Below are 18,459 nucleotides of genomic sequence, written 5' to 3'. Positions count from 1 at the left end.
ATTATTCAGAAATAGAAGAAATATAAGAATGCTTAGTCGCCCTGGATCTGGAGCCCCAAAGGTGATGGATCAGCACAAAACTAAACAGGATGAGCTTGTTAATGATCTAAGGCAGTTGGGACCACAGTCACTAAGCACGGTATTGGCAATACATTGTGTCAGTATGGATTGACATTTTGCAGCACCTCTAATATCGTAGACTGAAATGTTGGAGGATCTGTGAAGATGTACAGGCCTGGGAGAAAGTACAGACAAAACCAAAATCAAGCTTTTGGCATCAACTCAACATGTTAAGTTTGCAGGAAGAGAAATACTGAATATGACCCAAAGTACAGCATCTCTACCAGGCATGAAGGTGAAAACAATTTTCTGTTAAGCGTACAGGAAGACTTCAGCACATTGAGGGTCAAATTCATAGAACTTCTTAGAGAACACTGAAGTTAGATCATTAATGGGTGTTCCAACATGACAATGACCCAAAAACTTCAGCAACAAATGTGTGGCTAAAGAAGCAGTGACCTAGCCACTCCACACCACAATCCTATAGAAAAACTGAGGAGGGAGCTCGTGTTTGTTAACTAACTTGTAAAGCACGTTGTTCAAAGACGTGGCATGGGTGGGTCAAAATCATTCCTGAGATATGTGCTAACCTGAAGTATTGTTTTGCTTGGCACTCAAATACACTCTCTCTCTACACATTGTTCACTCTGTCACATGCAATTCAATTTATATTGTTTATGTCATGTGTCCGTGTTTTTAAATATTCCGCCTCCCTCCGTTAAAATACCTTAACAATTAGAAACTGTTCCATTCTTTTGTTTGTGAGCAAACTTGCAAATTGAGCAAAAATGCTTTTTTCCATTGTACATTGCTGCTCTTTTTATTGGTACTGCTGGATCGAAAACATAAAATACTGTTTTGTATTACTAGCTGCTAACAGGCTTGTTTTGGAGCTAGCTGATATATAGTCTCACCCTCTTCTTCAAAGTCACTGTCAGACTATGATTTGACAGTGCTGCTGTACAATTCAATTGAATTAATTAGAGCAATTAAATTCCGTTTTAATTATATAGTGCCAAATCACAATAACAGTTTCCACAAGTTGCTTTGTACTGTAAGGTAAAGACCCTACAATAACACAGAAAATAAAAGAGAGAGAAAACCCTAACAATCAGATTATACCACACTGCAAGGACCTTTGCTTCCTATGCTCCACTCCCCCTGAGTCTCTTACTTTCCTATCTAGTGCCTTATACAAAAAAGACCAAATAACTTGTGTTTTGAAAACTCTTACCCTTTATCATCTTCCAGATCGTCTCGCTCCTGAAAATACTGAGGGTTTTCTGAGCAGAGAGTATTTTCTTTATTATTAGGGAGACACACAAGCAAAGTTATTTATTTGTTGTGTTCCACCACAGAGTTACACATATCCAGACGACAGAGGGTAAAATCAAAATGTGGGAAAGGGACGACACGCTGATGTAAGTGCTTAATATGTAACAATGTTGGAGCCTTGTGTGGGAAAAGAACGAGAAGAAAGACAAAACATACAAGTACACACAATTACGCAAACACACATAGAAAATAATAGAATTTAATTTTCTTGGTCAGGGAGAATGATAGCTTTCTACTCATCCATAGATCCGCCGGCCTTGCTCATTGGGATGGCAAGTATAGCAACATGTATGTTTTTTTTTCCAGTAGCCTACTTCACATTGGTATTTCCTGATAATATGTGACACAGATGATATTAAGCCTGGTGACATCTGGGTATGTTTCTAGTTATGTATTGCTTTCATGTTCCAAGGTAGGCATGGGGGGATAGCCTGGTGACCCTTTACTGGATGCAGGCCCTTGCCAGGATTCAACATCCGACCTATTGTTTCTTTGTTTTTTCTTCTTTTTTTTCTTTTTTTTTTGAAAAGAAAAATGGTAGGGTTTGACGGTAGGCCAGATCTCTGCTGGGGAAATAGGACCACAATATTCAGCATGATTTCACGAGACTGAGCCACAAATAGTAATATTTATAAAGTCTTGCCCAAACCCACCTGTAAACACACTTCCCAACAGCTGGATATCAATTTTCAAATATATAATTTACTTTTTTTTTTAAATAACTCATTGCTACACTGATACCAAATTACACAAAGAGAAATGAAATTCATATTAGTACTCCCAAACCTAAGTATTCTAGGCACTCTAGAGCTTTATGTTACTATTTTGTAACTTTCTGCATTAACAGCATAACCGTGGCAACTTTTAACTATTTCTACAGTTTCAGCTATGATAATTGTATCTGTGATAAATAAGAAAGGAAATAGAGACGTTGTATGCATAATCAGACTTTGTGTCTGTAGGAGTCATTTGGTGCAGCAGAGACAAACACAGGAACCACAGCGGCTTCACAAGCCCCTAATGGACGGATGAGACGCCTCTATCTAATGAATGCACTCATCATCTGTGTGTGTGTGTGTGTGTGTGTGTGTGTGTGTGTGTGTGTGTGTGTGTGTGTGTGTGTGTGTATTTGGGGGGGGGGGGGGGGGGCTATGGGTTTATTACAGGCTTTTGGTGTTGCAGCCAAACAGACGCCCCTCTTTTTTCAGTTGCAGTGTAGAACTGAAGAGACACATATTTTAAACACATGCTGTTTCATCTGCTTTTATCCCTCAGTCTCTTTGTCTTTTGTCTTTTCCGTCACAAACTACTAACTCTGAACCTCCTCACATTTAAATACATAAGCCTATATACCAACATGGTAATCAAACTAAACATGTTCTTAATATAATTAGTCTCACCATCTCAAGTTTGCAATTGCATAAAGAAACAAGAGACAACAAACCAAGCAAAAAAAGGACCAGGGCTTTAAAGAGTCTTTAAGGAGTCAGAGTGTGTGCATACATTTTCTAAAAAAATAAAAAAACTCCTGTGTGTCTGTGTGTGTGTTTGTGTGAGTGTGTGCGTGACCTCTTTCATCCTTACTCCACCTCTGTGATGACGTGGCTTTATTTTGTCTTAAAGAAACATGTCTTCATATAAAGTTAAGCCATGTGGTCTCATAGGTGACGGGCTATGAAGAGGATTTTGTGTGCACTGAGCTTCAGCACCTTGTATTACACACACGTGGTGTTCAGGTCCACTGGAGTGTGGAGGTGCTATGTCCTTTCATCATTTTCTCCTCCGGTTTGTGTTTGTTTGCGTGTATCCTTTCATGTTTGCTACACCTCTGTGTTCACGTGGCTTGATTTTGTTTTGAAAACGCATGGATTAATATAGAGTTAAGCCATGTAGTTCTATAAGAACGACTTCTAGAACTGCGACATCCAGAAATGATTGTTCCTTTGTCAGGACAGTAAATAGTGGAAGTCAGAGTAAGGGCAGATAATTATAATACTGTTGAATCTCTGCCCCAATACATCACCAGAATGTTATTGTTCACCAAAACAAAAATAAAAAATACAAAATCAATGACACAAGAGGTTCACCGGACTGACATCAGAACATGTTTTAGACAGTTGGTACAACAACATGGAAATAGAATCTACAGAACATGGCAGACAAAACGAACAGTCATCTATATTACAGTAAAATGTAATTTCCCGAAAGGACAACTCACTCAACTTATTCCAATAAGACAAGGTTATTCACTTTATATAGAATAAATAAGAAATATTTCATATCAAGAAACTTCTCTTTATTTTTTTTTTCCTGTTAGCATCCCCTCTGACAGATTTACACACAAAACGATGTACGACGAAATGAAGTCTTTGAGGCATGCGCAAACCATGTAAACATTTGTGTAAATAGAGGATTTGTTGATGCTTCGGAGAAAGGGCAGGTTTCTCTTCTTGCTAAAAAAACATCTGGCCATACAAACCCATTATAATTTTTTGTAAAAAGGAGTAGATGTATTGTATATGTATTTTGGTTCACACACAAACTCCCCCCCCCCCCCCCCCCCTCTCTCTCTCTCTCTCTCTCTCTCTCTCTCTCTCTCTCTCTCTCTCACACACACACACACACAAGCGCTCGCGCATGTTGTTTATTTCCCATCCATAAAACTGCTACGGGACGCCATTTAAGTATACCGACACTACAAAAACGCAGTCCGGCTCTACAACACGGCCTACTTATGTGTTAACATCCAAATCAATAAAGTTCTGCATAAAATGAAGAAAACACTCGAAGATATAAAATCTGCATACTAACCTAAGACTTTTTTTTACTTTCTGTCTGTTGCTCTAGACTTAAACTTGTAATGGGACCTGCAGACATGTATTTATTTTCAGCTTTATTTATTTATTTTTATTGCACCAAGTTTCTGGTAGTAAATAGAAACCAGTGTTGCGCACGCATTCAACACAATTCGTTTCATGAGAGAGAATGCCTTGCATAGCAGTTGATACACGACAATTTATAAAAATAGAAAGGACTTGGAAAAAAGACTGACGATGGTAAGCAGACAAACGTTATATCCTTGTTTTCAGTCTGAAATGTGCACAGCTGAGCTGGAAGTTTAATTTGATGGAAAGGGTTGATTTATTAAATAAATAATAACTGTCGTGAGTCCTCTTCTTAACTAACTCTAAACTCTTGTGACGTCAGGCTACTGATCAGCCGCCGCCGCAGCGCATGAGCCACCCTAAAAGCAAGCCGAACGCCGAGATCCCAGGGATAGACCCGATGGTCAGACAACCGGAAAACAAACGGCTATTGGCTGCTTGTATCAGCTTCAACTATCAGGCGCTATGTAATTAAATCCTGCCAGCAAAAAAGAGTGGGTGGGGTGGGGGAGTACAAATACAAACGAACAGCAACGCGCTTGTGTGCGAGCTGTGGGTGCTTTTCGTGCTTGTTAATGACCGGGTGAAATCCCATTTTCAGCACTTCAGCACACACCTCTGGTGTCAATAAACAATCAATCAACTTTCTGCACATTTTATCTTGAAGAATTTAATCCGATATCAAATTGCATTACTGTATAATAATTGCTAGCTTAATAAGAACTCGGTAGAAAGTAATGGCAACAAAATCTTTGAATTCATCAATCTATTAGTCTGATCCGAAGGTTTACACTGAGTCAATCTGAGTGCTTTGAAAGATTGGCCGCCGAAACAAACTCAATTTTTTACTATCGCAATCGCCTAATAGGAAATAATCCAGAAGTTCCAGGAAATTTCCAACTCTGAAAATTAGACGTTCCTAATACTTCAGCTGCAGCGTCATATGCGCTTGTTTGGGATCATACTTAGATTGACATCACGTTTGGCTCACTCGGAATGTTAAAAGAAATTGAAGCAGTAGATGTGCATGTACATTTTTGCAGTTCTTGGGAATGTGAGATGTGTGTGTGCATGCATGCGTGTCTGAGCGTTTATGTCCTGCTAGTCCTTGGATTGGTCCTTATTTTGTTTCTTCATTTTCATCCTCCGGTTCTGGAACCAGATCTTCACTTGTCGCTCTGTCAGATTGAGTGCGCGTGCCACCTCATGTCGCCGATCGCGCGTGAGGTACATGTTGAACAGGAACTCCTTCTCCAACTCTAGCGTCTGGTATTTGGTGTACGGACAACGTTTCTTTCTGGAGGAACGTGCATGAAGCCAATTGGCCGATGGGTCATCTGCAGGAAGAAACGACAGAAAAAAAATCATCGATTAAAAAATGGAAATTGATAATCCATGCAGTCACTCTAACACTATTTTGTGTTCACGACATCTTGAAGACAACACTAGACTCAGCAAATGACACTTTTATGCACGTTATTAATAACACATAATTTGGACATAAGTAAAACCATGGCCCTTTTATATGGCATCACATCAAAGCCACGCGGCCTTCTTTCCATGAATACCCTCCAGTATGCAGATGAAAAATGACAGAGGATTAAAGGGGGGAAAAAAACAGAAAAAGAAGAGAAAAGAAAAACTCGGACTACCATGCTGATTTCCTTTTTTTTCTTGTTGGTTAATTTTTTAAAATTATTATTGAACTCATTTGTACCTCACATTGGCTTCACGCGCCATTCAAGGAGGCAACTATCGATAACAAGAAAACAAAACAAAAAAGCAAGGCAAAGTTGAATGCACTAGGAGTAAGCACTGTCTCTATATTTGCAGCTTAATCTAATTTTATGACAAAAAGAAAGCAAACACACAAACACACATTGGTGAAAGTGTTCTATCTTTTAGTTTTTTTGTAAGGATTATGATTTGAATAGAGCGCTAAATCCATCGCTTGTGTAGCAATTGTTCCTAAATTTCCTAGCTGTGGGAAATCTATAATCCAGAAAAAAATGTTATCCTTTGCTATTCATTAAGCGTACTGAGATTTGGCTCTTTTGAGTGCAGTAGCAGAAATCTGAATGAAAACTAAATGTTTTTGTTTTCGATGAGAACATAATGAATTTATCTCAGTTATTTCCCTCGTTGTCTTTGCATCGCCTCCTTGTTTGCCAGGCCACTGTGCCCCCACCACCCCTGCTTCCCATCACCACAACCCCGTTTATAGCATTCAGGACAATGTAATTAGCCTTAAATTCTCGTTTAGCAGGCATGGGTTTGGTTTGGGGCTCAAAGCTATGTCCCCCCCCCCCCCCCCCCCATCTCCACTATGAGGCAGGTTGTAAAGGTTGTAAGGAGTCTCCCGGCATCTCAAGTTTCTAAAGGATAGTTAGAGATCAAAACAAAGCCCCCTACTCAATTTTAAACCCGTTGATAGTGCTTTTTTCCATCTGAAAGAAAATTGCGCATCCATAGCTCGTTCTGGTACATTTCCATTTTTATATGTTCTAAATAAAATCTTTAACCAAGCGCAAGCATTTCCTGTGGTTAGGTCAGAGTCTTCCTCCATTAAGTCAAACCAACAAACGGAAACGCCTAGCAGTTAGAATAACTAAACTTTAACAAAGAAAAAAATACACCCAATGTTACCAAGTCAGGCCTTAAAACTCCAAACAAGACAAATAAAAACTCAGTTTTAAAAGCCATAAAATGCCATCAGCAATGATAAAAATGTGGGACGCACAGGGGAAAACAAGAGCATGCTGCGATTATTTCCTTTAAAGCTGCTGTTCATTCGTTGCAGTGTTATTCGATTTTATTTCATTTAAAGGAAATCAGAGAAACAAACCACAAATGAAGTCTAACCATCAGTATGACCTGGAAATAGTTACTCTTTCTGAATCTTTCTGATTCATCCTTGCACCCACCAGCAGGTCTCCAGCAGGTGCTATGTCCTTTCATCATTTTCTCCTCCGGTTTCTGTTTGTTTGCGTGTATACGTCCTCCTTTCACGTTTGCTACGCCTCTGTGTTCACGTGGTTTGATTTTGTCTTGAAAACACATGGCTTAATATAAAGTTAAGCCATGTAGTTCTATAAGAATTACTTATAGAACTGCGACCTCCAGAATAGGTTGTTCCTTTGTCAGGAGAGTAAATAGTGGAAGTCAGAGTAAGGGCAGATAATTATAATTCTATTGAATCTCTGCCCCAATACATCATCAGAGTGTAATTCGTTATTGTTCACCATAAAAAAAAAGTTAAATCAATGACACAAAAGGTTTCCCGGACTAACATTAGAACGTGTTCTACAAAACGTAAAGAAACATGTAAAGAAACATGAGGTATAACGACTTGGTAATTAGAATCTACAGAAGATGGCAGACAAAACGAACAGTCATCTATATTACAGTAAAATGCAATTTCTTGAAACGACAACTCACTCAACTCATTCTAATAAGACAAGGTTATTCACTTTATATACAATAAATAAGAAATATTTCATATCAATTAACTTCTGTTTAGTCTTTTTTTAGTCTTTTTTTTCCTGTTATCATTGCCCTTCCCAATTTAACATTTGAGGTGGCTGCTCCTCCCTGAGACTGTTTCTCTTCCTCCTAAGTGTGGAGTTTGTCCTCCACACCATCACTAAGTGCTTGTCATATAATCATCTAAGTAATCTTGTAGGGTCTTTAAAAGATAAAACACCTTGTGATTACTGACATTCTGATCTGGATCCCATTTTATATTTATGTATAATAAATTGTTTTAATAATTAGATATCAAGCAACTTTTTGAGTTTGAAATGAGTAAATACAATTAGGATATTAACTCTCCTGCATTTCATGGTGACATTTGCAATTGGCTTGAAGTTGACCTCTATTGTAGTTTGCCACATCCATATTGACTTCCTGATGAAGGCTCTTTGGGTCCGGTTGGTTTTGTACAGTTCTAAGCATTCCAGGATTCATGTGTGAGCCATTCACTCATAGGCTTTCTTGTAGTCAGTCCAGGTGGTGCATGATTGGTCAGTCTCATGTTGCAGACAATGACTGCTCTAGCTACCAGTAGCTGGTGTTTTGCCCCTCTGATGTTTCTGCCAGTTCCTGTCTGAGGTCGAATAATTTATTGAGCCATATGCCTGTTCATAGCTCCTATGATGCCTGACACTATGGTTCTTCTGTGCTGCCAGAGGCTCATGGAATATAGTTAGCTTTTTTAGCCAGTACGTGTGAAAGACGCTAAGGACTGGTACTGTCCAACTCTTCATATTTGAAACTCTTGAGATGACTGGTGTTGTGAACTGACACTGTATATAACCAGTGGGTGGCATGATGGGCTATGGCCGTCATTTGTATGCAGTCTATAGTAATCTTGCAATGCTTGAAACTCTGGGTTTTGAAAATGATTGCATTATCTAGAATCTGTCTCTGCTTGGATTTGACAGAAGATATAATTTAGGTTTCTCTTCTGTTCTCCCTGCAAGTTGAATTATAGTTAGTGGCCATTGTCAGTAAATATGTCCTTAATACCTTCTGGAATTAATTTCCTTCAACAAAAGCAGCATGTAGAGGATTTATTTCAATGCAGAACAAAATATTGTCCAGTAAGGTGATGAGGCTGGTGGGAACTAGGGGGGTGAGAGCTTTTGTCACTGTAAAGTGTGTGCTTTGCATTCCCTGGGTGTATATTCACCTCTACGACCATTCATTACCCTCAGAGCTGTGCCGTGACGATGGCTGTCACCCAGGATGACAAACCGATTGAGGAGTGGGAGAGTTTGGAAAGGGCTGAGTTAGTGTAGACATCTTTTTTCTAATATATGGGAAGTCAGAGAGTATCTCAATAGAAAGAATAAGGCTGGGGTGGGGTGTTGCTTGTATAATGGTAACCCTTGCTTGTATGTTAACTTTAAGTTTTCTGTAGGTTACATCCACATAGTTGCAGAAGCCTGGTGTTCATGGACAGGCGCATGGATGAAAAGATTTACGTTCCCTTAAAGCTGCCTGCTATAGCCCATGGCCCTGCAGCTGATGTTCAGTTGTTAGCATGTGGGTCTTTGCCTAGGTGTGTGTGTGTGTCTACTTTGATGAATGCATGGAAACAGCAACTGAAACAGTTAAGATAAATATCCCATCCAGTCTCTTTTTCTCTGTGTGTCTTCCTCCCTTTGCAATTTCACCCTAATAGTTCCAGAAATTGACCTCTCATATATCCCAAAGGCATGTTATTACATTTCCCAGAGTCATATTTTATCCCGCTCCCATACTTCCCCATCCCCATCCACCGCCAACACTTATACCCCATCTCACCAACAGCAACACGCCAATTAATGGGGTTGTTTACTCTGTGTTATAAGTTAATAAAGTTCAAGGTAATAACTTTGTCAGCCTGCTTGGCAGCAAAAGCAGAAGCACAAAGACTGGAGTGTAATCTTGTAGTTTATTCTGGAAAGCAGCCCAGTGCCAGCAGCATAAAGAGAAATCTGTAGCTGTAGACTGGCATTAACTGGATAGGATGTTTTCAAAGGTAGCATTCCAGTGATGTTATTCACATGGCGACCATTTTAAATACTCAGCCATAATCTGAAGATAGACTACATCATGCAGACACTCATTTTTATATATTCCTCCCTGAAAACAAGTTAAAGAGGACAAGTACAGTTTATTAGACTGATTTCACAAGCAAAGCTAGTCTTAGAACCTGGCTATCACAGCATGTTCATTTTCAGATCTACAAGGTTGAATCGGGGAAACAGTCAAGTTTTTCATGTTGATAAAAAAAAAATGTCCAGAATGTTTCTGTGGTTGACGACACATGAATGCCAAAAAGTAAAACTTTTTCAGAATTCTTCCAACACCAACCATCTGTTCAAAATTCTTTATTACTATCAAATAGGGGAGGAATTTTGCCGTGCTGTAGCTGACACATTTAAGTATATAATGTCAACATTTTCAGGGGAATCTGGTTACTGTGGAGGACTGCATTGTTAGGCATTTATATGTGACCACTTCTATCCGGTATAAGACCCAGTGTTACGTGAATAATAACAGAAAGTACATTTTAATGTTCTAATTTCATGAGTACACAATATGTAACATGCCTGTTTGTGAGTTTTAAAGGTGCTGAAATTTTTATTTTGCTACCTTTGGAAATTAATGGCTCCTTGCTTCCCTGTTTCCAAGCTAAGTTAAGCCAATAAACGTAATATGTATCCTATATACATAAACATGGTTTCAGTCTTCTCATTTTACCCTTTTCAAGGATGCAAATAAGACTGTCCCTAAAATGCCTAAAGATGTAAAAGAAAGTTATTCCAAACCAAAGAGTTTTGAAAATGACAAATGCAAATCACCCAGTGTGTTTCCACTCAAACTGCTTTACTAATTACTCCAAAAAAAAAAAAAGTCGCGCGGGGAGGATCAATCAACGCAGTGTTGTGACGCCACCATTTTGAAATGTCCACGTTATGAAAAAGAGAAAAGGCTTTCACATGCTGCTTAGTATGCTCCCACTACCTGAAACATTAAGTCACTGCAATACGGACACAAAGAGAACACAAATCAACCAGAGGAAAAAAGTCTCTATGGCTGCTTTTTGAACCCTATAAGACAGCTCAGAGAGAAACTTTTTTTTCTATTACTCATTCAAACAGGGGAACAGAGGAACTCTTCAGGAGGAGCACCTTCACGAACACCACGGCGCTACGAACGGAAAGTCTAATAATTCAGACTGGAGCCTGCTAGCCTCCATCCTGTCTTTAGACTAGCTCACTGTTCTGATGGATAGCGTGCTCAATCGCAGTAATAAGCTGGCTGTGCATGTGTATGCATATGTGTGTGACTCTAGTGTAGTATTCGTGTATATATACACTAAACGTGAATGTGTGTATATATGAATGTGTGTTTCTTTGTGACCATTTTTTTCTTATTAAGGCCACAATAGAGACAGAGGTCTCCCGCTCTTTCTCGCACACTGATGTTCCGACTCCTCTGGTAGATTTGTCAGGAGGGAGTTGAGAAAGGGAAATAAACTCCGGCGTCAGTTAAAAAGAAATTATACATTCATTTGAATCTCTTTCTAGGGTACGGTTTTCTTCTGTCCCATCCAAAAAGTCAAGAAACTTTGGAAGAGAACTGTGAAGAGACCCAGCATCAAATGCTGTTGTTAAAAAAAGCAAACAATCAGAAAAAACACAAAGGAACAAAGGCACATAAAAGAAGAGGAGAGAAAAAAGACCGTCCTGCACTTCTCAAACTACCAACGGATTTATAACAAGATGACTGTGATTTGTGGAAGGTATTTTTACATATACGTTCATATAACCACCAGACTACAGACCACAATAAGGTCAGTAGAGCTGTGCCTGGGTTGAAGTATTACACAGCAGGAAAGGGTAATTTTAACAAAGTTACAATTCAATTAGCTGTTTGTTTGATGCTTTGAGATTAACCTGATTTGAAGGCTGCAGTCATTTATATATTATTGGGTGATTTCTTTTTAAAAGTAAATAAATAAATAAAACTCGCTAGTACATAAAGAACACACAAAATTAAATTAATTTAGGATATATATTCATTGTGTTTCACGTTGTAGCTGGCAAAGCTCGAAGCCATTGAGGAATTTACATGGGCCTAGGTGGGACGATTTATACACGCCGTGAGAAGGCAGAGTGCACGTCCTGACTGTCCAGCTCTGATGTGAGTCTAACAAAGTGTAGCCAGACTTAGGCTGACTTAGAGGCCTCTGCGCCACAGATGCTGGCGGCTCGGAGCTCTGCGGCTAGGTCACTGACCTTTCATGATTTTTAAAAAGAAACCGGGTTCGACAATCTGGTTTGTAGTCTTTTGTCTTCTTCTTCCCATTTATAAGCGTACAACTAACAAGAGAAACGGTAGACGCGCGGGGCGTGGGGGGCATAAAATGGGTAATGCGTAAATGCGAAGGATTGGAAGCAGAAGGGTCCAGAGACGATATCTTAATCTATCTCAAAGAAGATTTGGTCTTTTTGAAACAGGATAGTAATGCGTATGTCAATCTGAATGTAACACAAACAAACTACCTTCTGTGATTTCTGTCGGGTTGATAGATTTAAGGACGAAGAGGAAAAAAAGTGCCAAATAGGCTAGAAGTTTTCCAACTGTTAGTCTTAATAATCTTTCTTCCTAAGTTGACTTTGAAGCTTTTTGGACTCACCGCCCTACCGCGCGCTCAAAACCTTTTAACGTGTATATAATACGCATCATTTGCGCAAAGCTGTGACAAGCTTTTGCCAGACGGTCAACACTATCGTAAGCACTATGAGTCACTTTGACGGTCTCTTTTAAGGCAATACCAGGGTCACCTTTAAAGCAAGCAACATTATAATACAGAGTGTTGCTCGTAATATCTTTAGCTAATTTAACAGCTTTAATAAAATCGTATGCATCACTTGCTAGTCACTGACACATTTTTTAAAGAACTGTTAAAGTCTGAAAAAGTTGCGTCCCATAATCCATTTAAAAAATGTTGCTACAGGCGCCAGCTGCAAATACAAGGATGACATGAGCCAAAAAACACAGTAAAGTTAGAGAGCAGACGGTGGGGGCACTTCGGCCTCTCCAGTTCTTTGTTCTAGTTTTATGGCGGCATTAAAAGCATTTACAATCACCCTCCCTCGTCTTGTTCTCTCCCACTATCACGCGTTATTTCCTGCTTTAATAACTTACTTTGATCCAGGCCATCTTTGTCCTCATTCCCTTCACTAATGTCCTTGTTTTCTTCGAACCCTGTTCCCTGGATGGCGGCCGAATGGTGGCTAAGCTCGCGCGCTGCCGTGGACGCTGACTCCAAGATGTATGTTGTGGGCTCGTGCTGATGCTGTCCCATGATTTTGGATGCGATCTCCCCACCGAGATGGCCAAGCTGAGGCTCCAGCTTGACCTGACCCGTTTGGCCCTGTACCGGACCAGACTCAGAGCTCCGCGGCGCACAGTCCAGCCATGAACGTATGTACCGTGTGTCCGCGGCGGGCACGTGCTGCGCGGGGATGTAGGGATGGTAGACAGCGGGGAGGCCACTGGCTCCGTGGTGTGGATTAAATGGACTCCATGATGACGAGAAGACTGGAGGCTTGGGCTGGAAACTGCAGGACGGATAGGAATCGGGATGGGGATGCTCCGTGTGCGCAGCAGCGCCACCCGGCAGCCTCCCACTCGCGGACGCAGCGGAGCTCGAGCCGGAATATTGGGCGCTAGGAAAGCGAGTCTGGGATGAGAGTTCATCGCTCTCGTGACTTATGATGGAGTCCACGTAATAGTTGCTCAAAGTCCCAGAAATGGACATTCTCGGGCATTATCTGTGAAACGCCTCGAGTTCACTAAATAGAAAACAAGACAAGAGACATTACGAGATTTCCTTCTTTTGCCTCTCTTTCTTTTTCTTCTTCAATTCTGTGCTTTGGTAGGTTGCCCCCTCCCTTTCTTACTTCGTCTCTCTGCCTCTCTATCCCTCCCCTAGTCCCTTTCTTTCGAAACAAAGTGCTACAGCCCTACAGCCTAGCACTGTGCACGGGGGTTTGTCAAGTCTGTGAGCGAGGCGAAAAGTGATTGGCCGGTTTTTTTTTTTCTTCTAACCTGAAAAAAAGCGTCAATGAAGCGTAAATCACGCATGCACAAGCCCCCACCCCCTACCCCAGATAGATGTTTATATGCAATATGCAAAATTAAGGCTATTTCCGAATATCTTGTCAATTTATTTACTGCTGCTTTCGATCTAGAATGATATAAAACCGTTAAATTATGTTATGTCTGGACTGTATGTATGAACTGTAAAGCAGAGACAATGGCTGACAAATAAGTAGTGCCAAATGAATGAAAAAAAAAAACTAAATCAATTCCTGGATCGAGGAGTGTGCTTTTAAAATACCAGTAGTATAAGTGCCAATAGTCCTCCACTTAAGGAGAGTTAACACAGATATTTTCTATCCTAGACAAGATAGGCGGTAAAATTCACACCTATGTGTGTTTTTCATCGTTTACTTGACTCCTGGATCTACTTGGCAGCTTCTCTGAGAATTCTGGAGCGTTTTTATTGACAGATTAACAGCCAGTTGTGTTAACGAGCGCCATTAAATCGGGTCCTGCGTGGTTAGGTCGCTTGTCTTTATAGCGCAAACTACTTCAACTACTTTTTTGAGTCTGTTTAATACCATAATAAAATCCTAGATCGTGCCGGCTGCTTTGGTTTTTATTGAGTTGATATATGGCCTGTGGTGGTGCGGATTGTAAACGCAACTGGGGCTGTTGAATCTTTCCTGCTACTCCGGTACAGGGTACTTTACACTCAGCGGTCAGCCTGCTATGGATAAACATAACTCGGTCCGGAGCGCAATGAGGGCACCGGGAAGAGAAGCTGGAACGGACTTTTGTTTCATGGAACCGGTGGTGACTTCTTTGGCTGAATTAGTTGGGATGAAATCCGCCGGTGTGCTCGAAACCAAGAAGCTGAAGAGCAGCTGCAGTCTGTGCTGATCGGAAGTCCTAACATTTGACTTGCAGCTGACCTGCAAAGTCACCGGGCTTGTAAGTCTTTGCATTTATTTATAATTACAGACTTGGAGTCTTTGACTCGTTCAGGAAGTCATTCAAGGGTATAAATCCGGTCTGTGCATCGTGTATGGAGCTAACAGTTATTTACGACAATTGAATATGAAATACAGGTTGCTTGTTATTAAAGCTGTTATTTACCAGGTGAAAGATGGACTATAGCGCAGCTTTCATATATGCTGAGGAGACGATTCTGAGCAACGGCTGGTGAATGTTCATTTCAGGAGAAGAAATGCAAATACAAACCCAACAAACCTAGAGTCCTTCAAACATGACTGACTCTGGCGCACAGTTTGGTATTTGAGCTTGAATTCACCACATTCCTCTGAGCTTTTGTATTAAAGCACTCATTTACAACTTCGTTTGAAAATCAAAAAGAAAAAGAAATAAAAATATAAACTGTATTAAAAAAATCTAGCTGTTCATGCTCAATCAAATATGTTCTAGATAAAGTTACTGTGACCCAGATCGCTTTTATCCACAAGAACAAGTAATGAGGTGCGTTGTGAAGCAGTGTAGCACATTGCCACATACGTGCCAATTAACCGGACAGTTCAAATTGTTAAGCATTAATTAGCATTATTTTCGATATGTTTAGAGTAGAAAAATACATACTGTTTTGCAGGCATAAATGCTAGGGATATTTTTCTTTTTCAGACCACAGGCTGTGGGAATTTTAATTGTCGGTGGGCCTCCGCCCTGCAGGGCGTTCTGCCAACTCGAGGAGTTAATTGGAGACAGTGGTGCTGAAAAAGCTAAAATAATTTTTCTGCAAACCACCTTAAATTTCAACATCTTCAGTGTTATGACTAAAGAGAGTTTTGGAAAATAACCTTCATAGACACACAAACAAAATCCAACACCGTCATGCTCGGTTTGTTAACATTGCCCATACCCAATTAGATGTTCTCTTCAAATTTCCTGTAGAGAAAATATTTCCCATCTGACATGGCACAGATTGGCACAAAAGCATGAAACAACTGGAAAGACGTCGGTAACCAAAAAACACAATTTCACTGCGAAAACTGAGCATAATGAAGTACATGTGCAAATTCAGCCTCGTCTGTTCAACTGTTATGTTTTTTATCCATTTCCAATATCTCAAATTTTCTGTTTTGTGTGTTTGTTTTTTTCTGTTTAATATTATCTTAATATCGATCGCAGGAGTCATTTAGTGAGAATGAAGCCAGCTGAGTCAATTAAAAAATAAAGTGTAAGAAAGCAATTTACATGCATGATGAAGATGACTTTACTTCATGCATTTCTCTATTTTCAGATATTGAAATTGAAAAGAAAATGATCGCAGTGTGCCGGATATACTAAAGTGAATATTTTTAAGTAAACCTAGTTTGTTTTTCCCACAGTGAAAGCTCCACAATCACATTGTAACCAATTACAAATTAGATCTAAAGTTAAAGGTATTTTGGCTGTTAATCACAATAAAGTTAAAATTAAATAAATGTAGTCGGTGGGGTAAGAAAAATAACGTGAACTTAACAATTTTCTAAATTATTTTGTCGCAAAACAAAACAAAAACAAAATAATAATAATATATAAATGTAGCATTGACACAGCTAAAATGTCATTATGCAGATATTTAATATTTCAGAAAAGCAGCTCAAATCATCGACTTGCATACATTTTTTTCTTTTCTTTTTTAAGGGTAAATATTATTTTTAAATTACTTTTAATTTGTTTTTAGTTTTACTTAGATAAAATATATTCATTAGCCCTTTGATCTGATTTTTTTTTTTAAATCAACTAGTCCCTGTGGTATTTGTATTTAATTTAATACAGAATCGGTCGGTTAATTGTTCAGTCGGTTAGTTTCCCTGGGTGAAAGAGGTCTCAACATTCTGTCTCAAGAACTTTTAATATTTAAATATTTAATTTCCCCTCATACTGGCATTTTTTTCTTCATCCGCTGTTCCTTTTTTTCCTAAACGGCGGAAACGTTTTGAAAGGAGCGCAAAATAGGCAATAACATACATTTCATTATCTTCTGAAATAGAATGAGGGTCTCAAGTATTCTCCGTTGCATTAAAAGAAACACAATAACCTTTTTTCCTGGAATATGCATAATGAGTTAACACACATACAGACATCGTTTCCTCTTCTGTTCAGTTCTTTCTGATATTAAACTGCATTTTCTATTTTGTTTGTAGAAGTAGTCTGTTTAAATAGGCATGCATCACGTGGTCACATTAATATTTTTAGTGTAATGTAATTAATATGTTTTTAAATTGAATTTCTAAAAATCCAAAAAATCTCAAATATTATGAACATTGAGTACAAAACCAGAGGAACAGACTGTTTCAGTGTTAATTCTACAAGAAAAAAATTCCCAAATGTGATAACAGATACTGCAAAAATTAAACTATCAGATTAACACTGATGCATGCTTCTGGTGGAGGTCAGCGTTTACCACTCCAGTAATGGCGGTGTAATAATAAGTCTAAAAAATTAAATAAGATAATAATAAATAATTAAAAGAAATCATTAACACTTACTCATGTGATTTACAATGACTCATTTAGGCTTTATATTCTTATTAAAGGTAACGGTTGTTACCTTACAATAAAACCTGCTGAGTATGATAACCTGTGTGATTGATGTGATCTATATATTTTAATAACGACCACGTGGCTGAACGTCGTAGATCATCATATTTCTCAGCTGAAAAGCTTAAGGAGGCTTTCAAAGGATTCAATACGTCCTATACATTCACCTATTCACACAAGCGGTTTTTTATGCTTAAATCTTTCTATCTAACACTGATAGATGCATCGGACCAACTTGGAGTTAGTATCGTGCCCATGTTTGGCAAACAAACCAGCAACGTTAGGATGACTAGATGACCGCTCTCCCTCCTAATCTACAGCCACAGTGAAGTCAGTATTAATCATTAGTTAAGCAGCAGGAAAAAAGTAGAAACATATCGTTATGCTGGACGGGCGACAAGTAATGTCTGGAAACATCTTAACTATAGTACAGCTGCTGATAATTCATCTTGTATCATTTGACTCAAATAGGGATATTGTTAATAAGTCCACGATATCTTTTAGTTTAGGCACTTCGTTGCTCTAGGGATGATAGTCGTGCTGCTGATGTAATTACAGTATCTTAAAAATCTACAGGAGACCAAAATTATGGGTCTGTTAAGGTGGGTGCAGATTATAAAAAACAAAGCATTTATTAAACACATTAAAAGGATTTATTTTATTTTTTGCCTGGCTTAGTAATTCATGATTTGGTATCATCACTACAATCATTCTTTTATTGAGAATAGAGATTTATAAATCTTAGTTAAATGCATGCTTTTGCTAACATTTGTTCTACAATACATAGCCTCAGAGGACATTTTTGCCAGCAGTATTGAAATCCTAGACAATGTTTGAATATGAATATCTCAAAAAAAACTATTAAAGCATCAATCTTTCAATGGCTTCTCTCACCACAAAATTAAATCAGGATCTGTAATTTGTGAGTATTGGCTAGTTAAAATGTGGAAATAAACGACTAAATAAAACCGCCCTGTAAAGTCGCATATTTTAGCACACACTAATAAAATTAAACGAAATCACATTGCAGAAGACAG

At 39.0% G+C, this 18,459-nt stretch overlaps 1 protein-coding gene across 1 annotated transcript; it reads right to left on the bottom strand.

Annotated features, from left to right (window-relative positions):
• Window positions 1-3,975: 3,975 nt before the first annotated feature.
• Window positions 3,976-13,793, bottom strand: hoxb9a (homeobox B9a). Its single transcript, XM_026165917.1, has 2 exons — window positions 12,984-13,793; window positions 3,976-5,617 (listed from the first exon to the last, which is right to left on the bottom strand). The coding sequence occupies exons 1-2, from the start codon at window positions 13,597-13,599 to the stop codon at window positions 5,382-5,384; spliced, it is 852 nt and encodes a 283-aa protein (XP_026021702.1). The 5' UTR covers window positions 13,600-13,793; the 3' UTR covers window positions 3,976-5,381.
• Between the last annotated feature and the right edge of the window lie 4,666 nt (window positions 13,794-18,459).

This window comes from Astatotilapia calliptera, chromosome 4, assembly GCF_900246225.1.
Source record: "Astatotilapia calliptera chromosome 4, fAstCal1.2, whole genome shotgun sequence".
Taxonomy (NCBI): domain Eukaryota; kingdom Metazoa; phylum Chordata; class Actinopteri; order Cichliformes; family Cichlidae; genus Astatotilapia; species Astatotilapia calliptera.
Note: the sequence above shows the minus strand (reverse complement) of the source record. Positions and strands in the feature narration are given on the sequence as shown.

Bases quoted from the DNA above. Each gene is read 5' to 3' on its own strand.
- hoxb9a (XM_026165917.1), bottom strand. From the start codon at position 13,599: ATGTCCATTTCTGGGACTTTGAGCAACTATTACGTGGACTCCATCATA. The intron at 5,618-12,983 runs GTAAGTTATTAA...TTCTTCCTGCAG, and splicing joins CAAAGATGGCCTGGATCAAA to ATGACCCATCGGCCAATTGG.